Source organism: Astatotilapia calliptera, chromosome 7 (genome assembly GCF_900246225.1).
Source record: "Astatotilapia calliptera chromosome 7, fAstCal1.2, whole genome shotgun sequence".
NCBI classification, from domain to species: domain Eukaryota; kingdom Metazoa; phylum Chordata; class Actinopteri; order Cichliformes; family Cichlidae; genus Astatotilapia; species Astatotilapia calliptera.
The window spans coordinates 47,990,573-48,016,792 of record NC_039308.1 but is presented as its reverse complement, the minus strand read 5'-3'; the positions used below and the strand labels follow the sequence as shown (position 1 = coordinate 48,016,792).

General features: G+C 38.9%; 1 protein-coding gene across 2 annotated transcripts; it reads right to left on the bottom strand.

Moving 5' to 3' along the window:
• Positions 1–382: 382 nt before the first annotated feature.
• On the bottom strand, positions 383–23,284 carry LOC113026437 (catalase). Of its 2 annotated transcripts, XM_026175242.1 has the most exons (13): positions 23,115–23,283; positions 22,335–22,506; positions 21,326–21,436; positions 6,195–6,325; positions 5,696–5,800; positions 5,363–5,488; positions 5,088–5,279; positions 4,749–4,901; positions 4,523–4,661; positions 3,909–4,039; positions 3,375–3,482; positions 3,061–3,144; positions 383–1,078 (listed from the first exon to the last, which is right to left on the bottom strand). In XM_026175242.1, the coding sequence occupies exons 1-13, from the start codon at positions 23,178–23,180 to the stop codon at positions 1,013–1,015; spliced, it is 1,584 nt and encodes a 527-aa protein (XP_026031027.1). In that variant the 5' UTR covers positions 23,181–23,283; the 3' UTR covers positions 383–1,012. The 2 variants fall into 2 exon arrangements, with proteins under 2 accessions (XP_026031027.1, XP_026031026.1); XM_026175241.1 differs by lacking the exon at positions 383–1,078 and having other exon boundaries at positions 2,840–3,144; positions 23,115–23,284.
• Between the last annotated feature and the right edge of the window lie 2,936 nt (positions 23,285–26,220).

The window sequence follows — 26,220 nt, the reverse complement described above, 5'->3', positions numbered from 1 at the left end:
CTGTAGTGGATATAACCATTTCTTAAAGTTCTCTCTTTCTCTTATATTTAATATAACCACACTACGGACGGACAAGACAAGCACCTGCTTTTATGTGTTGTCGTTAGCAACAATGACGGTAAAACCATCGCGTGGCTCCGCTGTCCGCTTGTTTGTTTTCCACACAAACCTTTCACAATAAAGCTCAACATCCTGTTGAGACTTTTCAAAATAAACTGAATCACGGGAAAGAGTCTGCAGATAGTTTATGGATGAGAAGCAAAAAAAGAGCCGTCAAGCGCTAAAAAAATAAACCTTAGACTCAAACTATGAAAGAAAATGGTGGCCGTTAAAACTTGTCTAAAAATGTATAGTTTGTGATTTATATCGTTATCAGGACGATAAATGTCTTATATCGGAATATGAGATTTTGGTCATATCGCACAGCCCTACTAGTAACCACAACAGATCATTGCTCATTCTGGGAAATAAAGCAGCAGCAAACCTGTGGTTCATAAAAACTCCAGATGTTTTACCAGCTTAAACCGAGATTTGACATTAAAGCAGATACCAAACATAATTTTTAACAAGTGAACAGATTTCTTTTAAAGTTACAATGCTTTTTAAATTTTCAAGCATTGTAGTTTAGTAGTATACACACTCTGAGGAATTAGCTAAGACTGGTTTAGTAAATGAACTTAATGCAATCAAATCAAAATTAAATGGAATAAAATGCTCTTAAATGCATATTAAACTTGATTGATCTAACAATAACTATTCAAAGCTCAAAAACACTGCAGTAGAATCATGGCGACTTTATCTCAACCTTGTTATGTTGTAGATAACAAGAAAAATGCAAGTGCTGCTGAGAATTATTAGAAATAAACTGCTTGGAAAAACTAAATTAAAAACCAATTAGCCAAAACATTTAAAAACTAGACTGCTAGTATTCTGAACCTTTTCTGATGGCTCGAATAATGGTCCATTTTAGTTAACAGTTATCACACAGGTGCATCTTTTGAAATTTAAGGCATCACATCTTAGATGAGGCGGTGATGGCTGAGGCTCCAGGACGGCTGTAAACGTGCAAAGTGGCATCCTGAAAAGGGACAGAGTAAACAAACAAAACACAAATGAGATCAGATACAAAAAACAAAACAAACAAAAAAAAAAACAACAACAGGAGAAGGACACAACACATAACAACAATGCTCAGTAACCAGTGTATCTAAGAGACTACAGCAACCTCCCTGAACAGGGTCCAGTATTCATTACGGTGGTAGACATCCAAGAAAGAGACTCCAGTGTGAAAAGTTGGACAACACCAAGCCCTGATACGATTCATGCCTACTGGCTAAAGAAGCCGACTAAATGAGTGTCTAGCAGCACAAATGAACCAGCTACTAGTCAACGAGAGAGACCCAGAATAGCTAACGAAGGCTGGACAGTGATGATCCCCAAGGACCTCCAGAAGGTAACAGTCCCATACAACTACCAACTAATAACCAGGCTCAGCACCACATGGAAGCTCCTGTCCAGCTAACATGAAAAGGCACATGGGTTAGAGCGTCAAGCAAGTCATGAGGAGTCAGCTGAACGTTAAGAACAACACCTATGCCCTGTCCGTGATCAGGTACCCTGTTGGGATAATAAGAGTTAAAGCACTTTATTGTCATTGTAGTTATACAACGAAATTTGTTTGGTGGCTCACAGAGGCCAGCAGCAATAAAACAAGATGAAGAATAGTAACATAATAACCAAGTAAACGTAGTAAAAGTATAAAATATAAAGTAAAAAGAAGACACTTAGCACAGTAAGTAAAAAAGAAAAAAAAATACTAGTAGTTGGCCAAAGGTTTGAGATAGAAGCCACTGACATCAAGACCAGGAAGCTCCTGACCATGCATGGAGGGTTTCACCCCAAGTCCAGCACCCTGATACTGTATTAGGGCTGGGCGATATGACCCAAAATTCATATCTCGATATTTTTTAGCTGGATGGCGATATAAGATATATATCTCGATTTTTTTTTTTAAGCCATAAGTTAAGAACAAAAAGAGAGTTCTTAGTCACACTGTGTCCCAGATGTCACACGGGCACTTTTATTTACATACAGCGTAGATGTACATGAAGAAATTACTCAAAAATAAATTATCAGCATTTATTAAATAATCATGGTCCATAAATAAAAGAAAACAATGTTGTTTTTGTGCATAACAAAAAGCTCACAATTGTGCAGTCAAAATGTAAACTAATAGACGCTGAGCGTAATAACAAAGAGACAGATTTCACAGCTGCACCACGTCTCTAAACAGGTGCCATTTGTGGTCCTTATACACACACAGTACGTATCACTCCGCGAGGCTCCTCCTCTGTAGCCGTAATCCTCCGACATCAAGCGGTGCAGCTCCGTAGCTTAGCAAAGTCATATTAAAACATTTTTTGACAGATTGCTGAGCGCTGTGTACCACATAAAATCGGTTCGCGGTCAGTAAGCACAACCAGAATTCATACATAAGGCGCACTGTCGAGTTTTGAGAAAATGAAAGGATTTTAGGCCGTGCAGCCCCTCCGGGCTGCATGTCGTTAGCGCGGTTAGCTCGCTAACACGTTGACGCCGTCCAGCCCCACACACGGGGCCATCCGCGGTAACTCGCTAACGGAGATTTTCCGCTTTCATCTTGTCATTGCCTGCAGGTGAAGCTATGGGGGAGGCGAGGCCGAGTAACGTTGCGTAGAGACAAAAGTGGACGAAAGAGAGGCAAACCTGCGGCTCCACAAGTATAATTATAACGTAACATAGGCTATATCGATATAAACGATATTGCCACATCTTATATCTCGTATGAAAATATATCGATATTTTTAAAAAACTCGATATATCGCCCAGCCCTATACTGTATGCTAAGTGGAGGAAGCCGGGGATTAGTGAGTGCCATCACCATAGTTCAGGATGAACACGAGAAGCTCGAGAAATACCAAGGGCTCAGAGAAGAGCTCGAGAAAATGTGAAGGGTGAAGATAACAGTGGTCCCAGTGGAAATTGGAGCACATATATACAAACATATACATACATACATACCTTCTTGGCCTCTGCATTGTACTTCTTGAGAAGAGTCTCAACTCTGTTTCCATAGTCTGGATGCACAGCCTTCAAATTCTCGACCTGCAAGACACAGAAGAAAAACATTACAGTCCTGGAGGACAGCAGGTTCTTTAAAAAACACATTCTCTCCATCTCCTATAAGCCATGAAGAATAAACATTCAGTAAATGCTATTGTAGCGTTTTAGATTACATTTATCAATAAGCACAACATCTTTCCTGAAACCTCACATTCCAAAAAGCACAAACTATGAGCGACAGCAAAGTGAGAGACTGTAGTGCTTGGACTCACCATGCGTTTCTGGATGAAGAGCTGGGCTCCTTTTAGAAACCCTGCCAAGTTCTGGCAAAGTCTCTGTCGCTCCTCCTCATTCAGGACCTGAGTGTAGAAGGTGCGAACCTGCAAAAAACACACAGGTTTATTCTCCAGAGGAAAAAGGAACTAATCAGAAACAGATTTTGACTCAGAAGCATCAACTTGATTTCAAGTCTTTAAAAAAAAAAAAAAAAAAAAAAAAAAAAACCCATCCTATTACACTTTCTGTTTATTACTAGTAAGAATTAGCTTTGACTATAGTTCCTTCCAAGATGAGGCCGAAGAAACCAGAAACCAGAGTGCAGTAACAGGAAGAAAAAGCCACTAAAACTAAATCTACATATTTCAATTACCCTTTAAAAAATGAGCAACAATTTCATCTTATCATTCGATCCACTGTTCATATTAAATACAGATTTATGCAGCTTTTTAATATTATCAAATCTGAAATTGCCTGGGCCTCAGACACTCTGTGTCACACGCCTACAGATCCTGTTAAATCATCATTACCTGTGTGACATTGTCTTCATCTGAGCTGTTGTAACGAGCAACATCTGCAGACACTTGGAACTTGGACTCCATAAACTGAGGCTGAGTCTCTGGGGCACTGAAGCTGTTAGGGTAGTAGTTTGGAGCGCCACCTGGTGGTCAAACAAAAACACTGGTGAGGCAGTGAAGGAAAGAAAGAAAAAATGAACAAAGACGAGATGTTTGTGGAAAACCATAATCAGTGACTATAGTGATGACATACGTTATTCACACATCTACCACTGTACAATGCATGAAATGTAGCGATAAAATTAATGTTTTATCGCTAGTTTTTACATTTTGTGCACAATGTAGATGACTGTGGTTATGCATGTAATGCCCATGTTATAAAATTATTTCTAATTATTTTATATAATAAGGGTGTTTTTGGATCACTAAGATTTTTTAAAACACCATCACTGATCGTCTGCTTCAAAGGTGACATGCACTTGTGTATATGTCACGTGTATAATAACAGTTAAAAATAACAGTTAAGAACTCAGTATAAATAAACTGTAACACTACCTGGATTAAAATTCCAGGATTACTCAAGATTCATTTCTGAGCCACAGGTACCAGACCTGATCACGTCTCACCTTGGTTGTCATGCATGCACATCGGACCATCACGCTGGTAGTTGGCCACACGAGCCCTGAAGGGGCAGTTGACAGGGATCTGCAGGTAGTTTGCTCCCAGCCGGTGACGATGCGTGTCTGGGTAGGAGAAGAGGCGACCCTAGACAAAGAACATGGAGGACAGAGCTCAATACCAACCTAGCTTTTCTTCATTCCCCCCAGCTTGTCAAATCTGCCATAATGTCACCTGCAGCATCTTGTCAGGGCTGGGCTCGATGCCTGGTGGCATGTTGCTTGGGTCAAAGGCCGCCTGCTCCACCTCTGCAAAGTAGTTGACTGGGTTCCTGTTCAGAACCAGTTTGCCCACAGGGATCAGTGGGTATTCTTTATGTGACCAAACCTGCACCGCGAATAAAATTTACAAATCACAAAAGTCATCTGTGATTTTCAAATGAGCACGTCATTATTTAGAGACAACCTGTGATAATATGGACGTTTTTGGAAAACAAGTTACCGAGTCACTGCACATTTATGTCACGTATTACTTTATAACTCGGATGTTTTCTGTTGTGCAGAACTGCAGTACCTTTGTAAGATCAAACGGGTTGAACCGGAACTTCTCAGCCTGCTCAAAGGTCATGACCTGGATGTAAAAGGTCCAGGATGGGTAGTTTCCATTAGCAATAGCATTGAACAGGTCTGCAATTCCATAATCTGGGTTGGTGGCTGCCAGGCGGTCTGCCTCTTCCACCGTCAAATTCTTTATTCCTTGATCCGTCTAAAAAATTTATTTTAAAAAAATGAAGTCAGAGATGGCAGAACACACAACATAACAGCTAATAAAGCTGACCTCAGGCAGACCTTATAGTGGAATTTGCAGTAGACACGTTCACCATCGGCATTGACCAGTTTGAAGGTGTGAGAGCCGTAGCCATTCATGTGACGGTGGCCATCAGGCAAACCTCGATCGCTGAACAAGAAAGACACCTGCACAGGAGACAAGACGAGACCATGAAAACAACTACAAGAGTTTCTGTCAATAATGACTACAAGTATAAAGACAGCGAGCAACAGTGCACAGAAAGACTTACTTACTTGAAAATATTCTTTATCCTAAATGTGTATTTTAGAAACACCTCAGCTGACATGACATAATATACTAGACTTTTCAGTATCAGGCTCAGCAGCATCTACCTGATGCAGACTCTCGGGCCTCAAACTCCAGAAGTCCCACACCATGTCAGGGTCTTTCATGTGGGTTTGGGGATTGCGCTTCTGGGAATGGACGAAGGATGGGAACTGCACGAAATTAAGGATGGGACATTAATATAAGACAATGTACACTTGACTGATATTAGCACAGGTGTTGTGAGGAATGTGTCTCTGGTCTTAAATATCTTACATTAGGAATAAAAAGCTTGGCTTTTATAAACTTTGAGTTAAACTAAGAGTGTAAACACCCCATGTTAGATATTTAATGTAAAAACAAAGAAAACAAGATACAAAACTGAAAAATCATCCACTTATGAAACTAGATCTACAATCTGTTCCTGGAAGAATTATTTACATGTTAAAAAATAAATAAATAAAAAAAAATAAAGTACTGCTGTAACACTACAACTCTCTGACACAAAATTATAAAAATCTGAACCATTACGGTCTGCCCAGACACATGCGTCCTACACCCACTCACCAGCATGGCATCCCTGATGAAGAAAATTGGGGTATTGTTGCCCGTCAGGTCCCAGTTGCCATCTTCAGTGTAAAACTTGACTGCAAAACCTCGAGGGTCACGCACAGTGTCTGCAGACCCAGCCTCTCCAGCTGGGATATTAAAAAACAAACAAACAAACCATAAGACAGCAACTCCTCAAAAATCAATGACGTAATATGGTTGACTATTTTAAACTAAATTTGGAGCCAGTGTGTACCATCTGCACCTTACAGCCAGTAGCATTGTTGAAAGTTACCTTTAATGTCCCTTCTGGTGTCACACAAATCAAGATGGTAAGTACACCACTTACCATCACATCGCCAGCTTCTTACAATGAACACTCCTTTAACAAATAACCACTTTTACTTACACTTTGCATTTAAAAGTTTGTTTTGCAACTCATACCAAAAACCTTTTCAGCAGTAAATCATTATCATCTTCTTCTATTGTTGCATTTTTCTGAAACATTCAATATAATGTTTTAATTGTCCATATTATTTTCCTCTGAAAGCATTTCATAACTGTCTTCAGCAGACATGAACATGTTGTGAGAAGATTAAGGGCTCATATAATCCAGGAGTATATTTATAAACATACCTGTTTCATATTTAAACTGTCAGGACAGTTTAAATATAAGTATAGTCAAAGTTCTGAGGCAAACTCCATCCCATGCACAATTCTGAATAATATATATTGTTTTTTTAATTGAAATATAAAATATGCTGAAAGCAGATGCAGGACTGTGAAGAAGTGGTGTACATTTGTGATGTAGCAAATCCTCGGTGATCCCCAGGCCACAAAAACATGGAAAGCAACACAATCTTTAGGCCACTATGTCAGAGCTCTGTGGATATGGAACATTTTTCCCCATTAAGAATCGCCTGAAAGCCACTGATGGTCCTTAGTTACTAGGGGTGCAACGATACACAAAATTCACGGTTCGGTTCGATACTTTGGTGTCACGGTTCGATATTTTTTCGATACAAAAAAAAATGTTCATGCCTTTTTAATTTGTCATTTATTAAAATTATAAATATATATTTTAACTCAAAAGTACAGTTTTTAAATTTAACCCTAACCCTTGTGCGTGTTTTTTTATTTTGACAGCGAATGCGCACCTGCGGACCACTTATGTGCAGCCCTGGTTATTTAGCTCGTCATATTGCAGCCACAGAAATTATTTTATCCATGAAACCATAAAGCTGCACTTTCTTTTTGCCTTATAGTCTGATTTGTCATAACTTCTCCGTTTTGTGGTAAGCTTTTCTTTGGCTGTCACTTCTTCACCCTGACCTGTCTTATTTGGCTCAGCAGAACTAAAATATATATACTGCTGCTTTTACACAGGCACTCACATAAGCTCAGCGATTCTCTGCGCGATCAACCTCTCACATGTTTAAGCTGCGGGAGATTTCACTTGTCATGTTTGCATAGTAAGCTAACGATTAATAAGACGATGTCAGAGGAATTGGTGCGCAAATTATCATCACTCGCAGATCAGTACTGTCGCTCTCTATACACAGTTCGCGCGATTGCAAAGTGAAAGCAAAAAAACAAGCGCAAATTTAAACGCGATTTCAATATGTCACATATTGACAGTGGCTCACCGATGCCAATGACATAATTACCCAGCTACATTTCTGAAAGAATGCAAAAGCATTGACATATATTTTTCCTTCCTACAATAGCCCGACGGGCAGGGAAGAGATAGATTTTGGTAGCCCGACTGAAAAAATCGCTAGCCCCAGGACGTCGGGCTAGCGATATTGCAAGCCCTGTATCTGATTGAGGAATCACTCATCTTTGGAAAAGAGAGTTTATTACAGAGAGATGGCTCTTTCCAAAATAAAAGCTATACTATCCGCTTCTTCTGGGCTATATTCTCAGCAGCATATTAAACAGCTGTCTAAATGACTCGAGAGAGTGATATTATACCCCTCTCGTCAAAAAAAGTGACAGGTTACTTCCGGAGCTCATTAATTATTCATGAGCTCCGGAAGTCCGGAAGTAGGAAGTAATTAAATTATCCCCTAATTAAATTAGCCCCTAATTAAATTAGCTCCGGAAGTCCGGAAGTAGGAAGTAATTAAATAATAAAAATATGATATTCATAAAAATATGATATTCATAAAAATATGATATTCATAAAAATATAATTGATTATTTAGAAAGTTTCTTATATATCAAAATAGCATTCTTTTATTTCTTTAAGCAATTAAAAAATTTATTTATTTTTTATGCTCAAAAAACGCCATCTGGTGGTGGGTCAGTGTGTGCGCGCGCCCGCGCGCGCCCGAGGCTGTGTGTCTGGGCGCGCGGGGGCGCGCCCGTGTCTCCGGACCGTGCTCTCTCGGGCTCCGTGCTCATGTGTTTAAAAATGTATTAAACCATATTAAAATTGTTTAGTTAAACTTGTGCTTTTGTAACGTTCAGTATGGCCACAAACACATGCTGCATGCCTTGGGGGAAAACTTTATTTCGATTTATATGCATTTGTAGATTTAGAATAAAACTCATACTCAGAAAAAACAACTCGCGATCCCCGCAGCCCCCTTAACCTAATCCTTAGATACATAAGCAGGGAAAACTCCTTAAAAAACCCTCCGCTATTTCTCCAAAACCCTACAATAACTTGTTAGGGTACCCCCTCTATTCCCAAAACCTTATATTCGATAACAGGGAAAATCCTGAAAAAATCCTTAGTCTTTTTTTCTCAAATTCAGCGCCCCGCGGCTCCCTTCATGCTCAGCCAAACAAAGCCAAAACTCCTTTTAAAAATTTCTCCGCGATTTCTCCAAAACCCCTAGAATAACTTGTTAGCTACCCCTCTATTCCCAAAAAAAAGCGCTATAATCCAAAAACATTGGGAAAGCTCCTTACTCTTTTTTCTTCAAAAACTTGCCTCTTGCTAGCTACCTCTAAAATTCTACGCAGAGTCTAAGTTCTACCTCGCTCTTAATCGCACCGATCCCGCAACAGCTTCCAGAGCACAATTTTTTCCTGCTTGTTCGCTCCCCGCTCTGGTCCCGAATGCGCTGCTTACCTCGTTTGAAAATTCCCCCCCTTAGACCAACTCCGCCTCACTGCGCCCCGCTGCCAATCACATAACCCTTGCACCGCTCCCTTCGCACCCCGGTTAGCCAATCGGCTCCAGGTCTGATTTTATGATCTCCCGCTGATGTTAAGACTATCTTCGAACCCCCAGAACACATCTGCCTTCAGCCATATCAACAACTGGAACCGCTCAGACTGCTTGCGAGTTCGCATAGGGAGCGGCCGATTTCAACAGCAACTTGCGTCTCTTTCCTTATCCGCATATCATTCGGTAAGTGTTAATCTTCCTCTCTAACTACATTTTTGCATTTTCCTTTTTACCATTCTGTCAATCCTTTCATTTAAAAAAATAAATAAATATCACAATGGTTTGTAACAGGTACAATACACCATCCATCCATCCATTCGCCTCCACTTATCCTTTTCTCAGGCTCGCGCGGTGCGCTGGAGCCTATCCCACGTACAATACACTTTAATATATATATATAAGCTCCACTTTTAACTCCCGTAAAAGTTTATACATTACATGTCTACATCACCTATCATGTCCTCATCGGGTATCTCATATCATCTTGTTATTGTTATGTTATGCTCCTTTGATATTTTGCTAGTTTGCGTGTTTTAAAACTCTTTTTGTTTTTCTTTATATTTTTAGACCCACATGTGTTAACCTGATCCCTGCGAAACACCAGCTCTGCGTGGATTTTGACCGCGAGTGACCGGATGTTGTTTCCGGCCTGAGGTTGCATGAAATGCCGTGAGGCTCGTTTGAAAGATTGCGCCCGAGACCAACTCCGCCTCCAAGGCATGCCTACCTTTAGCTGCCACCAGTGAGATATCAGAGCCGGGCTCCACATATCCAATCAGGAGCACGAGCAAGACAGCTTTTGCAGACTCTCCAGAAATATACAAGTCCTTACCAACTGCTCTGCAACCCAGTGTTTCTGGTCCCCTCACTAACATCGCTTTTTGAGATATTTTTTATGAACCACCAAAAAAGCAATTTTACCCCACAGTACAGAAGACTGGGTCTGAGGGCAGCAGCGGGGACAAATGATTGTAATGAAGCGACGGACATTTCATGGGTGGTCTTGCATAATCGTGAGTTATTATGTCATATGGTGATAAGTACATAGTTTTGCAAGAGGCATACAAGCACTGTGGAAAAAGTAATCATAAAACTGTTTTTGTGAACACCCTACGTTATGCTTTAAAAAATGTGATACATGTAATGTGATCATCAAAGAACATGATTTTTTTAAAAAAAAAACTTTTATTCTTATGCTTTTAAAGTATGTCAGATTATCTTAAAACACTTATTTGTATGTTATAATGTTTTTCTTACACCATGTGTAATTTTTATAGACACCTTATTCATTGTATCAATGTGTAATTATGTATCTTTTGATAAATAAATAAAATATTTAATCTTGTATTTGTGTACTTTCTGGTGATTCAATAAAAAATTAGTCACATATCGCTCTGATAAACACAGATGGCTGAAAGAAATGTTTGATGGAACAAAGGAAACAAGTGTCTTGCTGCTAAACTTTTAAGTCACCATGGTTTAAATGAGAAAGTCTGTATGTAAAACATGAAAAACTCCATATCAGTGATATCTACAAAGGTGTACTCATTTCTTTGTAATGGTACTTTACTGTTCCAATGAAACAAAAAGAAAATCTCATTTTTAAAGTACATTTTTCGGCCATCCTGACCTATTTTCAGGGGCAAGAATGTTGATGTTAGACTGTGTTTTGAATCAGGTTGTGATCTTAAACTAACTATCACAGCACTGATTTCAGTTGTAATCTCAATTAGAATCCCAATTTGGCTTTTCTCCAGTCAGTGTTATGGTGAAATTTAACTTGTTCTTTTGTGTAATTGCACATGGCCCAGCAAAGGACCCCTTAGTAAGCTGTACAGCATAAGTTTTCAATTCACTTTTGTCAGAAAACTTCACAGTATGAGAAGTTACAGCACAGTTTCTCCAAACGTGTGGTTCTTTTTCAGCCAGCGTGCTTTTAGAGCATCTACATTAGCTCATGTAGTAAAAGTACAATCAGTAAGTGTACTTTAACATTTGAGATTCCGAGTCACTCTTGCTTAGATCATGTGAACTATATCATGAACCTTTTTTTGTATAATGCATCAAACGTGTTCAAATCAGTTTATTTTCAATTTATTTTAACTAATCTAGAGACAAGCAACTCCTTTTTAGCTTCTGTTATGTATTTACCTCTCACACCTTAATCTAGATGTTAGTGTTCTCAGAGTTAACATGTCTCATGTTGCCATGTTGTATTTCTAATACCCAGCCTCAGTGTTCGCCCTGTTGACCCTCAAATCCAAACACCAATGATCTAGATATTCACAAAATTCATAAGGAGATTCTTAAGGTCTTAAGTTTTGTTGTTTTTATGTTTTACAAAAAAAAACTTCACATTTTTTATATTTTTAAACGAAAGTGACATGCAAGGATATTTTTCTTTAGTGATGTTGCTTCAGCAATCTCAAATACTAATTATTCTGGGAATTTTTATGGTCAAACTATGTGATTTTCCAAATGTGTGTGTGTGTGGAGTAAAATGACCTTGTTCTTATGATGTTGTCACCGTGAATCATTTAGGATTAACAACACAAATTGTATCGATAGCAGAAACAGTCTTATAACTTATAATTCTCACACGTTACCGCTAGTTTTACAAACGCAGTCTTCTTCAGCTCTGTTTATGTAGCTTTTATGAAACTGATTTTCCATAGTACAAGTAGAATTTAATTTTTCTTTGCTCTCCAGTATAAATGCAATAATTTGCAGGCTTTTTACTGAAACTCTCACAATGCAACACTCAATGCTCAGAGCTTCATATATCAACAGCTCTGAAAATATCTTCTTTTTTAAAGTAATGTAGGACAGGATCTCTCACTCTCTGTGTCTCAAAAAAAACCCAACTAAACTGGCAATCACCACTAAACAAATGAAAGTAGTTTATGGCTTTTTTATCAGCTGCATTTCTTTCATTTATGTATTGATCCCATTGTTTATTGGTAATGCTTTTAGGTCACTGTTTTAGCATGTCTGCCTCACACTCCATTTAAACAGTTTAACAGATAGTGGGGTCTGGTAAGGAAGTTGGGGGGAAGCAGACAACTCCACAGGAAGAGTCTTTTTGTCTTTTCTCCACTGTAAAAGATAGCAAGGCAGTGTGAAACTTTCTTTGCGGGAAAGACAAAACTGAGAGCCATGCTAGGCTCAGTGAGAGACTCTGTTCACCCTCTGCCCCAGCGATGGCAGTCCCTCACCAAGCTTGATTTCTGTTCTTTGTCTTGATTAAAGAATGGTAGCTACCGCTCATCGCTTGTCTGCAGGCTTTATTAAACGGAAAACTTCCACAACAACCTCTAAACAGTGGTTTATGGCTTTTTGTCACCTGCAACACCATGTAACACTTGGATGTTAGATTCTTTTACCAGTCAGTGTTGTTAGCCCCAACCCCCAGGCTCCAGGTGTCTGAGCTCTAACCCTGGCTGCCAAATGTCCCCCTGAGGCCTTTGTGCCTTTTACCACCAGACTAAGTTTGTAGTCCTATCTACTAATATTATTTTATTTTTTTATTATAGCACAAGGTTCAGTTAGGTTACTACTTTGACTTCCTCAATTTGCGCACATTTCTGACCCGATACTTTATCAAGCTTTTACTCGAGTGTTTTTGACACTAGCAGCTGTACTTCTACTTAAGTGAAAATTGCCTGCAATTTTGCCACCTCAGTTGCCACTTTTCTGGAGTTTGTACACTTTTTTATATTGAAATGTTCAACGTTTTACGTGTTATCCTTGATCACAGTTCTAAACAAGTTAACTTTCTTCACTTCAAAGTAACCCAAAAAAGAAACTATATGTCCAGTTCTCTTTACTCCAAACCTGGTTTAAGGCTATGCTGTTGTTGTGATATGGCCATACAAATAATATTAAGTTTAATTAATCTTTTAAAAAAATGGCTGCTTCATGGCTACCTGTTCAGAGAATTTGCAGACTTTTATGGAAACTGTCACAATGTAACACTCTCACTGTCAAAACATGGTTGATCCATGTTTCTATGAACACTGATTAATATATCAACAGCTCTGAAAATCCTTTTTTTTTTTTAAGTAAAGCAGAACAGGATCTCTGTATCTCTAATAATCCCAACAAAACTGGCAATCACCTCTAAACAAATGGAAGTAGTTTATGGATCTTTATCACCTGCAACACCATGTAACACCTAGATGTTAGACTCTTTTACCATCACATTTGCAAGGGTTTATGTGTTATCCTTGATCACAGTTCTAAATAAGTTAACTTTCTTGACATAAAAGTAGCCCAAAGAAGACAAATATATGTCCAGTTCTTTTTTACTCCAAACCTACTGATCGGAAAACATTATGTGATGCTGGAAGTTTTCATCCTATCCACCTGCAAAACAAGTTTACCTGTAAGCCAACACATTAGACGTAAGCAAATTTGTGAAATTCCTGAACAATGTGCTTTGTGGAGTAGCAGTAGTACTAGAACTAGTACTAGTAGTCCTAGTATTCTGCAGCAACCAGGCTTCAAGAGTGATCACTCTTCTGGCTTTCAAATGGTGAAAACATGTCACAGTCTTAACCGCAAATCAGAAATGTTGGTAAATTTAAAAAGGAATTTAAACGTCAGCTTTGACATAGACACAGACTTTATTAATGCCACACTCAGGAAATTCACATGTTACACATGATTTAGCTCACCTGCTAAATCCCCAGAGCAATAACCCCATCAGCATCATTAGCCTGAGTGTTGATCCTCCAGGTGAGTGAGTGGAGTTGAGTGTGTGTGTGTGTGTGTGTGTGTGTGTGTGTGTGTGTGTGATCAGAGGTGAAGCTGCTTTCTGCAAAGTCTCATCAACAACCAGGAAGAGTCTAAAAGCACTAAATATGAAACAGACCATTTACCATACCCAACACTGAGCTCCTGCACAGTCAGATGGAGTGAAACATAATGTCCCAGTGGTGTTCTGTTGGATTTAGCAGGTGAGCGTTGTTGCCAGTCAAAACCTTTTTGGAAACTCTTTACAAGAATCAATGTAATTATTTGTTTTACTTGAATCAAATGTATTGGTTTATATACCTGAAATAAAACTTTTTTTTTGGAAACCCGTTACATCAAATAAAACTTTCTTGGAAAAGCATTGCAAGAATCAATCGAGTTATTTGTTTTACCCCATTCAAATCTATTGGTTTCATTACATCAAATTAAATAATTTTGGAAACCCGTTACATCAAATAAAACTTTCTTGGAAAAACTTTACAAGAATCAATGTAATTATTTGTTTTACTTGAATCAAATGTAATGGTTTATATACCTGAAATAAAACTTTTTTGGAAACCCTGTACATGAAGTAAAAGGTTTTTGATCTTGTAAGTTCTGGCTTTAATATTTTCAGCTGATAAAGTGAACTTCATACAAACTCTGTGTTAGAAAAAGGGGATAGTTTACTACATGCTATAAAAACACAATCCTTAATCTTTTATTTTGCAACTTTATCTTTCTGTTCTGGTTTTTAGAGTGATTGTTTTATTGACTCGTACTTTGGGAATCACCCTGTTGTGAGAAAAGGATAAGCTGGGAGAGAATACAGCATTATACAAGCAGAGTGTTTTAGCTGTATCCGTAGATCTAAGACATAAACCTGTTTTTAAAAAAGAATAGTTAACTGAAGTGCAGATTTAATTTTAAATTATTTCACGAACTGTCCAGGAATTACAGAGAGCTTTATACTGATATGGTAAAATTCTCTGAGTGTATTGGTTGTATATGACAAGTATTTGTAAATCATTAGTAGTTACTCTTGCATAGGTGTTTTGCTTGTTTTAAATTTGTGCACTATTTATTTTTATTTTTTGTATTTTGTAATGAATCTCTAATTCACTTTTTCTTGTTGGCCTTGTTGTGTGTACCTCACAAGTCAAATTATACATTGTGATGGAGCAGTCACAATACACCCGCACGAGACACAGTTTGATTTTTCTATGAAGCAGCCATTTTTTTAAAAGATTAATTAAACTTAATATTATTTGTATGGCCATATCACAACAACAGCATAGCCTTAAACCAGGTTTGGAGTAAAGAGAACTGGACATATAGTTTCTTTTTTGGGTTACTTTGAAGTGAAGAAAGTTAACTTGTTTAGAACTGTGATCAAGGATAACACGTAAAACGTTGAACATTTCAATATAAAAAGTGTACAAACTCCAGAAAAGTGGCAACTGAGGTGGCAAAATTGCAGGCAATTTTCACTTAAGTAGAAGTACAGCTGCTAGTGTCAAAAACACTCGAGTAAAAGCTTGATAAAGTATCGGGTCAGAAATGTGCGCAAATTGAGGAAGTCAAAGTAGTAACCTAACTGAACCTTGTGCTATAATAAAAAAATAAAATAATATTAGTAGATAGGAGTACAAACTTAGTCTGGTGGTAAAAGGCACAAAGGCCTCAGGGGGACATTTGGCAGCCAGGGTTAGAGCTCAGATACCTGGAGCCTGGGGGTTGGGGCTAACAACACTGACTGGTAAAAGAATCTAACATCCAAGTGTTACATGGTGTTGCAGGTGACAAAAAGCCATAAACCACTGTTTAGAGGTTGTTGTGGAAGTTTTCCATTTAATAAAGCCTGCAGACAAGCGATGAGCGGTAGCTAACATTCTTTAATCAAGACAAAGAACAGAAATCAAGCTTGGTGAGGGACTGCCATCGCTGGGGCAGAGGGTGAGCAGAGTCTCTCACTGAGCCTAGCATGGCTCTCAGTTTTGTCTTTCCCGCAAAGAAAGTTTCACACTGCCTTGCTATCTTTTACAGTGGAGAAAAGACAAAAAGACTCTTCCTGTGGAGTTGTCTGCTTCCCCCCAACTTCCTTACCAGACCCCACTATCTGTTAAACTGTTTAAATGGAGTGTGAGGCAGACATGCTAAAACAGTGACCTAAAAGCATTACCAATAAACAATGGGATCAATACATAAATGAAAGAAATGCAGCTGATAAAAAAGCCATAAACTACTTTCATTTGTTTAGTGGTGATTGCCAGTTTAGTTGGGTTTTTTTGAGACACAGAGAGTGAGAGATCCTGTCCTACATTACTTTAAAAAAGAAGATATTTTCAGAGCTGTTGATATATGAAGCTCTGAGCATTGAGTGTTGCATTGTGAGAGTTTCAGTAAAAAGCCTGCAAATTATTGCATTTATACTGGAGAGCAAAGAAAAATTAAATTCTACTTGTACTATGGAAAATCAGTTTCATAAAAGCTACATAAACAGAGCTGAAGAAGACTGCGTTTGTAAAACTAGCGGTAACGTGTGAGAATTATAAGTTATAAGACTGTTTCTGCTATCGATACAATTTGTGTTGTTAATCCTAAATGATTCACGGTGACAACATCATAAGAACAAGGTCATTTTACTCCACACACACACACATTTGGAAAATCACATAGTTTGACCATAAAAATTCCCAGAATAATTAGTATTTGAGATTGCTGAAGCAACATCACTAAAGAAAAATATCCTTGCATGTCACTTTCGTTTAAAAATATAAAAAATGTGAAGTTTTTTTTTGTAAAACATAAAAACAACAAAACTTAAGACCTTAAGAATCTCCTTATGAATTTTGTGAATATCTAGATCATTGGTGTTTGGATTTGAGGGTCAACAGGGCGAACACTGAGGCTGGGTATTAGAAATACAACATGGCAACATGAGACATGTTAACTCTGAGAACACTAACATCTAGATTAAGGTGTGAGAGGTAAATACATAACAGAAGCTAAAAAGGAGTTGCTTGTCTCTAGATTAGTTAAAATAAATTGAAAATAAACTGATTTGAACACGTTTGATGCATTATACAAAAAAAGGTTCATGATATAGTTCACATGATCTAAGCAAGAGTGACTCGGAATCTCAAATGTTAAAGTACACTTACTGATTGTACTTTTACTACATGAGCTAATGTAGATGCTCTAAAAGCACGCTGGCTGAAAAAGAACCACACGTTTGGAGAAACTGTGCTGTAACTTCTCATACTGTGAAGTTTTCTGACAAAAGTGAATTGAAAACTTATGCTGTACAGCTTACTAAGGGGTCCTTTGCTGGGCCATGTGCAATTACACAAAAGAACAAGTTAAATTTCACCATAACACTGACTGGAGAAAAGCCAAATTGGGATTCTAATTGAGATTACAACTGAAATCAGTGCTGTGATAGTTAGTTTAAGATCACAACCTGATTCAAAACACAGTCTAACATCAACATTCTTGCCCCTGAAAATAGGTCAGGATGGCCGAAAAATGTACTTTAAAAATGAGATTTTCTTTTTGTTTCATTGGAACAGTAAAGTACCATTACAAAGAAATGAGTACACCTTTGTAGATATCACTGATATGGAGTTTTTCATGTTTTACATACAGACTTTCTCATTTAAACCATGGTGACTTAAAAGTTTAGCAGCAAGACACTTGTTTCCTTTGTTCCATCAAACATTTCTTTCAGCCATCTGTGTTTATCAGAGCGATATGTGACTAATTTTTTATTGAATCACCAGAAAGTACACAAATACAAGATTAAATATTTTATTTATTTATCAAAAGATACATAATTACACATTGATACAATGAATAAGGTGTCTATAAAAATTACACATGGTGTAAGAAAAACATTATAACATACAAATAAGTGTTTTAAGATAATCTGACATACTTTAAAAGCATAAGAATAAAAGTTTTTTTTTTAAAAAAATCATGTTCTTTGATGATCACATTACATGTATCACATTTTTTAAAGCATAACGTAGGGTGTTCACAAAAACAGTTTTATGATTACTTTTTCCACAGTGCTTGTATGCCTCTTGCAAAACTATGTACTTATCACCATATGACATAATAACTCACGATTATGCAAGACCACCCATGAAATGTCCGTCGCTTCATTACAATCATTTGTCCCCGCTGCTGCCCTCAGACCCAGTCTTCTGTACTGTGGGGTAAAATTGCTTTTTTGGTGGTTCATAAAAAATATCTCAAAAAGCGATGTTAGTGAGGGGACCAGAAACACTGGGTTGCAGAGCAGTTGGTAAGGACTTGTATATTTCTGGAGAGTCTGCAAAAGCTGTCTTGCTCGTGCTCCTGATTGGATATGTGGAGCCCGGCTCTGATATCTCACTGGTGGCAGCTAAAGGTAGGCATGCCTTGGAGGCGGAGTTGGTCTCGGGCGCAATCTTTCAAACGAGCCTCACGGCATTTCATGCAACCTCAGGCCGGAAACAACATCCGGTCACTCGCGGTCAAAATCCACGCAGAGCTGGTGTTTCGCAGGGATCAGGTTAACACATGTGGGTCTAAAAATATAAAGAAAAACAAAAAGAGTTTTAAAACACGCAAACTAGCAAAATATCAAAGGAGCATAACATAACAATAACAAGATGATATGAGATACCCGATGAGGACATGATAGGTGATGTAGACATGTAATGTATAAACTTTTACGGGAGTTAAAAGTGGAGCTTATATATATATATTAAAGTGTATTGTACGTGGGATAGGCTCCAGCGCACCGCGCGAGCCTGAGAAAAGGATAAGTGGAGGCGAATGGATGGATGGATGGTGTATTGTACCTGTTACAAACCATTGTGATATTTATTTATTTTTTTAAATGAAAGGATTGACAGAATGGTAAAAAGGAAAATGCAAAAATGTAGTTAGAGAGGAAGATTAACACTTACCGAATGATATGCGGATAAGGAAAGAGACGCAAGTTGCTGTTGAAATCGGCCGCTCCCTATGCGAACTCGCAAGCAGTCTGAGCGGTTCCAGTTGTTGATATGGCTGAAGGCAGATGTGTTCTGGGGGTTCGAAGATAGTCTTAACATCAGCGGGAGATCATAAAATCAGACCTGGAGCCGATTGGCTAACCGGGGTGCGAAGGGAGCGGTGCAAGGGTTATGTGATTGGCAGCGGGGCGCAGTGAGGCGGAGTTGGTCTAAGGGGGGGAATTTTCAAACGAGGTAAGCAGCGCATTCGGGACCAGAGCGGGGAGCGAACAAGCAGGAAAAAATTGTGCTCTGGAAGCTGTTGCGGGATCGGTGCGATTAAGAGCGAGGTAGAACTTAGACTCTGCGTAGAATTTTAGAGGTAGCTAGCAAGAGGCAAGTTTTTGAAGAAAAAAGAGTAAGGAGCTTTCCCAATGTTTTTGGATTATAGCGCTTTTTTTTTGGGAATAGAGGGGTAGCTAACAAGTTATTCTAGGGGTTTTGGAGAAATCGCGGAGAAATTTTTAAAAGGAGTTTTGGCTTTGTTTGGCTGAGCATGAAGGGAGCCGCGGGGCGCTGAATTTGAGAAAAAAAGACTAAGGATTTTTTCAGGATTTTCCCTGTTATCGAATATAAGGTTTTGGGAATAGAGGGGGTACCCTAACAAGTTATTGTAGGGTTTTGGAGAAATAGCGGAGGGTTTTTTAAGGAGTTTTCCCTGCTTATGTATCTAAGGATTAGGTTAAGGGGGCTGCGGGGATCGCGAGTTGTTTTTTCTGAGTATGAGTTTTATTCTAAATCTACAAATGCATATAAATCGAAATAAAGTTTTCCCCCAAGGCATGCAGCATGTGTTTGTGGCCATACTGAACGTTACAAAAGCACAAGTTTAACTAAACAATTTTAATATGGTTTAATACATTTTTAAACACATGAGCACGGAGCCCGAGAGAGCACGGTCCGGAGACACGGGCGCGCCCCCGCGCGCCCAGACACACAGCCTCGGGCGCGCGCGGGCGCGCGCACACACTGACCCACCACCAGATGGCGTTTTTTGAGCATAAAAAAATAAATAAATTTTTTAATTGCTTAAAGAAATAAAAGAATGCTATTTTGATATATAAGAAACTTTCTAAATAATCAATTATATTTTTATGAATATCATATTTTTATGAATATCATATTTTTATGAATATCATATTTTTATTATTTAATTACTTCCTACTTCCGGACTTCCGGAGCTAATTTAATTAGGGGCTAATTTAATTAGGGGATAATTTAATTACTTCCTACTTCCGGACTTCCGGAGCTCATGAATAATTAATGAGCTCCGGAAGTAACCTGTCACTTTTTTTGACGAGAGGGGTATAATATCACTCTCTGACTCGGCTAAAGTTAGTAGCATGCTTGCTTGTTTTTTTTCTGCTTCCACTTGTCTTTGCACTAGGATGATGTCAGCGTAAATGTGCAGTCATATTCGTTGTGTTCCCACTAGTGCTTTCAGGTTAATCTCGTTGAAATGACCTTAACGCCACAACACGGCAAATCTCCGTTAACGAGCTACCGCCGATTGCTCCGTGCATGGGGCTAGACGGCCAACACGTTAACGAGCTAACTGTGCTAACACACTAGTTCACACCAATGTAATTGAGCATTGCATGGCACATCCAACATACTGTTTTACTTTAGTCCATGACTCGCTTACCTTCAGGGTCATACGTCACATGAAAACCAAAATAATTCCAAACACCAGATCTGAATGAGGGTGGGGGAGGTCTATGTTGCAAGGAGAGCTTAACTTCTGTCTTGCTAGCTTGCCCTGCGCTCTTCCTAGCCTAGGCTGCACTGTCGAGCGCAGATCCACTGAGCGCTCCACACAGACAGCATTGTCAGAAGGAAAGTTGATAAAATAAATTACAAATGTTGTATTGTTCGATACATATGCGTACCGAACCGAAAGCACTGTATCGAACGGTTCAATATCGATACGAATATCGTTGCACCCCTATTAGTTACATCAATTTAAGCTGCTAGCTAAAACCCCAGCACTGTCCGAAGCTGAGCTGTCCCTCTCCTGCTACCTGCAAACATCAATGAGTCATACGAGTGTAAGGACCTAGAGTGCAGTCCAGTGGTGCTACTATAGATTTCAATAGCAAGTCCAAACTATCACATCAAAAACAGGGAAGAATAAACACCCCCCCCCTCACTAAGCAAATCTGTAACCAAGGCGAACAAGGCGTTCTTACCCACAGTGGAGAAGCGGACAGCAATTGGTGTAGTCTTGCCAACATGCTCAAACACTTTGGCTTTGCAGTAGCGAGTGATGTCATGAGTGACCTCAAAGTAGCCAAACGCCCCTGAATAATGGAGAAAAAAATAAAAATAAATACAGATTTTAAAAGACATGTCTGCTAATATAAGCTTCACAAATTTCGAGTTCTTGTATTTACTTTATTTATCATGAGGACAAATATAAGACCCAAGTTGTTTGGGTCTTAGTTTGCTCGTATTCCAACAAACAACTCGTTCAATGTCTGTCCAAAGTCTGAAGCCCTGATCTGTAAAGCCTGTAAAGATTAACAATTGTTCAGAGTTAATCCACAAATAAGCAGGATCCACATTTCCTTTTAGACCACTTTATTGGTTGTTTTGTTTAACTTTGTATTTTAATGCAGTCATTTGTAGCCATCTGCCTGCACCAGAATACAATTCTTGATTCTTGGCCACTGCTTTATCTCAGAAATAACTGCACCACATAGCTGCTGTTAATACCTTTTAAACACCGACAATCTTTGGTGTCGGGAGCTGAATACACAACTTAGTAACTCTGTATTTGTGGCATTCTAGTTCATGTTAAATGTCCAAATACTCAAAACTTGTGACCATAGGTGCGGGTGACAATGCAGATCAACGGGTACGCACAGCTCTCTCTTCACCACGACGAATGGGTACAGGGTCTACTTTACTGCAGCCGCAGCACCAATCTGTCTGCTGAGCTCTTGCTCCCCTCTCCCATGAACAAGACCCCAAGATACTTAAACTCGTCCACTTGAGGCAGGTACAGGCCCTGACACGGGCACTCCACCGTTTTCCATATTTGAGTATTATTATCGGATCAAAATGAAGAAAAAATATATTGTGATTGTATATCTGGCCACAATCCTTAGTTCTAAGTGTGGGCATGAAACGTCTTGCTGTCTTACTGACCTCAAAGCAAAAAAATGTTGAGTGCATGATTGCAGCATAATGCCTTACCTGCCCCTTTGGCATGGACCACTCTCTCTGGGATTCGCTCACGGTCAAAGTGGGCCATCTCGTCTGTGAAGACAACATCTTGAACCAGCAGCGGCCCTCTTGGCCCTGCAGTCTGCAAGTTCAATTTGTCTCCCACTGGATGGCCACCGCCTGTGGTCAGCACATCTGGTTTCTAATAATAGACACATTAAAAACAAAACACACAAACAACACAACACACAAACAAAAACAGAAAAAGCATTAAATATATACATCTTGAAGAAAGACTACAAGAACACTAATACATGACAACTGTCCTTTTCTGCTACTTTAACCTGATGATTCCAGTAAAGAAACAAAATCGGTGCAGCTGGTTTATTACTTAATTAATCAAACTAACAACACATGATGGCGATTTTGAATGAGGAGTTAAAAAATGCAAACTGTGTTACGCATAAAAAGTAACACGTGTATACAACGGTGCAGTTTGGCATCATAACAATTACTATGTGCTGTTCAGACGACATCTCTTTCACGGCTGGTTCGCGTGTTTGTTTTTTTTAGTGCCCAAAATGTCTCAGATGTGTAGTCACCCACTTGATTTCTTTGAAGAACGTTGGCTAAAAAGAATGAAATAGTAATGCTAGCAAGTAAGCCCTTTACAAAACAAAGTTATATGTCTGAATATAATCGTCTACTGAACGATAGGTCTCTCGAAAAGCTAGCTTAAATCGCCCATTTCCAGTTCATCACCGCGCAAAACCAAAAAAAAAAAAAATCGATCAAACCGAATGTATAGACCTGAGAGCCTCTATTCGCTTTCCATGACTTCATTTGGTCGGTAGCTTTATCTCTGTTGTCAGCCATCTCGACAGCTCAGCGTTTAGACCACACACTATTCGGAATAAAACTCTTTATCCTGACTCCAGAAAAGAACATTTCTTCTTGGACCTTGCCTGCGATGGTCCCGCCCCTCTTACGCCCCTCTATACTGATTTGCTCACGGAGTAGCAAACAAAGTTGGTCAGGGGTATGTTTACTAGTTGGTTCACCCCAGCACAAAGCGTCTTGAAGCTTCATTTGCTCTAGTAGGACATCTACTGGACGTAAAAATATTAATTGGCATGAATTTGAAGAGTGTGGCATTTTGCACACAGCCTGTAAATGTCAACAACAAAAGGAGCGTGTAAAACATGTATATTGTAGTGATGGCATTATACTGTGTATATTTATACTGGCAGCATGGAAAATGATTATTTGGAAATGCTTAAAATGGAAATGATCATTTACTGTGAGGTGAGGTGTGGTTGGGGTGTGGACAGTGATTGTGCTTTTGTAAAGTTGAGGTATGGACAGCTACAGTCCTGCCTGTTCACATTTTATTCTGTAAAAACTAAATTTTCACTTCTTTTATGACTTTTTTAGTGGGGAGAACATAGAACATTTAATGATTTAACAAATCTTTTAAATCCTTTGTCCTCCACAATGCTAAATGGCTGGGAGTCCTCAATCACCATGCTAACCAGGTCATCTATTTGAGATTGTTCTCCTGAGGAAAGACAATAAAAACAAAGCGCAAATATAAATATCACACGTAACGTATTACAGTTGTATAATATTGTTATATCATTTAGTAACATTACGGCATGCTATATTATCATTGCATTTGATGGCTCACTCTCACTAACCGCAACTCTCCATCAAACACCCACATTTTGAATGAAGTCTGAGGGGTTTATATCGCTGTCATAGCTCGCGGCAAAGTTCAAACCACTTCCTGAACCAGTCAGATGGTACAGCCGGGCAGCGAGGCTTCGGACGTCATCATTTTCAGCTCCTCCCATAAACGAAGCAACCCTCGTTACGCGCATCGTGGAAACGCCCCCTCAAATACTCGACACAAGCTTTGAAGCCTTGATACAGAACGTCACATCACTAATGTTTACCACCAACCACTGTAGAAATCATAAACGACATAACAGACCCCAAAATAAAGCCAAAACGTCTCTATCGCCCCCTGGTGTGTGGCTGCAGTACAGGTAATTAACCCTACCTCCTCCACCTAGCAGACGTAAGGGACTGGGCCAGACTAAAATTAGAGCTGGGCGATATGAGATTTTTTCATATCACGATATGTTTTTTTCATTTCAGGCGATAACGATATCTATCACAATATAAGCCAAATAACTATATTTGTAAGATTTAAATGTGCTGTTGCTCACAAGTAAAATGTGAAATAATCAGCAGCTTGTTTTTATTTAAATATTTATTTCCCATAATAAGTTCAACAGGGTAGATGTACTTAAGGAACATGAGACTTTTTCAGATAAATAAAGGCAAATATTGCAAACTACACAAAAGGCAGCCGCTAAAGCGTTTAAGTTTCAAAATAGAACAAACAAAACAGACTAAATTGTCAATTCCACTTAGAAACAAAATATTAATTCTAAAAATAAATCTTAGTTTGTTTTACAGAAGAACAGACAAAACTGACTAACTTTTGTCAATATCAAATAAACTGAGAACTAAAAGGAAATTCTCAATCTCTCCTTGTTGTATAGCTGAGCTTTTCAAACAGTTTTAACAGTTACTTTAGTCTGACAAAAGCCGAATGACGAATTAGCGCTTCCAGTCAGAGACTGAGGCTACATCCACACGTACACGGGTATTTTTGAAAACGGAAATTTTCCGTTTTCGTTTTAAAAAATAATCCCGTCCACACATAAAGGGAGAAATGAAGGAAAACGCTGCTATGAACATGCCAAAGCAGCAGGTGGCGCTAGATTCCTAACCGTGCAGAAATATTGGCCAATCAGAAGTCTAGAAGCCTCGGTGGGAAAAAGTAAACAAAGCTGGGGCATAGAAGCAGAACAGAGTCGTATGTGTGGAGGGACAGTAACTGTGTGTATATGTAAGCATTTAAACACTGCAGAGAGTAGAATTAACAGTATTGTAGAAATTCATTTCACCGAAACAATAACGTGGCGCACAGTGTGACGCATGCACCGGTTTATTGTATTTCCAGACTTGCTTTCGGCACAATTTACAGTGCACGCTACTCTGTTTTTTGTCAGACTTGAAATAGCCGAAATACCTTCACACTACGGAACTTCTATGGCTCTTCCGTTTGACAATCTCTCCGGCATTGGAACCATCATCTGTTTTCTCTTCGGTCACGCTCGGTTGATTTTTCTAGTCGGCACACTCATTTCCTCCATTACCCGCTGGCTGCTTCCCAAACAAACACACGTGCGGCTTGGCACTTGTGCCGTACGTTACAAGTCACGCGACGTGACGCTGCGGCTGTGATTGGTTCGGCTCTGCGCTACTTAATTTGGATTGGCTGATTTTTTTTTTTTTATCTATTTATGTCACATCAGATGGGAATCAAAGTGGCCCAAGTGCCCCTCTAGGCTAAGTACTCATCAAGTGCTCTTTGTTTGAGTCCAAGTGCCACTACCAATTAGAGATGGCACGATACCACTTTTTTATGTCCGATACCGATACCGATATCATAAATTTGGATATCTGCCGATACCGATATGAATCCGATATAGTGTTTTTTTAATCAACAAAAGTGTTTTTTAAAATATCTTGCTGCATTTTGCAAGTCTGCAAGTTCATACTCAAGTTTAAAACAACAACTACACTAAAGCTATTCTGTTATACCTGTATGCAAAAAAAAAATTTCATAGTTCAGCAATACTGATCAATCTAATAAACTTAAACCTACACCATCCTCCCTATTCTGGTATTTTAAAGAGTACTTAGCATAAATATTAAGCAACCTAACTAATAGGGTTCCAACTCCCAGCAACAACAAAAATAAATAAATAAAAAATAGGGAACCACCCCTCACGCTCCACCTCATGATGCTTAATCGACGTAATCAACCTTAATTTGATGC

What these genes read in the sequence shown, in the direction of transcription:
- LOC113026437 (XM_026175241.1), bottom strand. Translation starts at nt 23,180, where the DNA reads ATGGCTGACAACAGAGATAAAGCTACCGACCAAATGAAGTCATGGAAA. An exon ending in AAGCGAATAGAGGCTCTCAG is followed by an intron (nt 22,507 to 23,114) that starts GTCTATACATTC and finishes GTCTATTATTAG; the next exon opens with AAACCAGATGTGCTGACCAC. An exon ending in ACTGCAAATTCCACTATAAG is followed by an intron (nt 5,280 to 5,362) that starts GTCTGCCTGAGG and finishes TAAATTTTTTAG; the next exon opens with ACGGATCAAGGAATAAAGAA.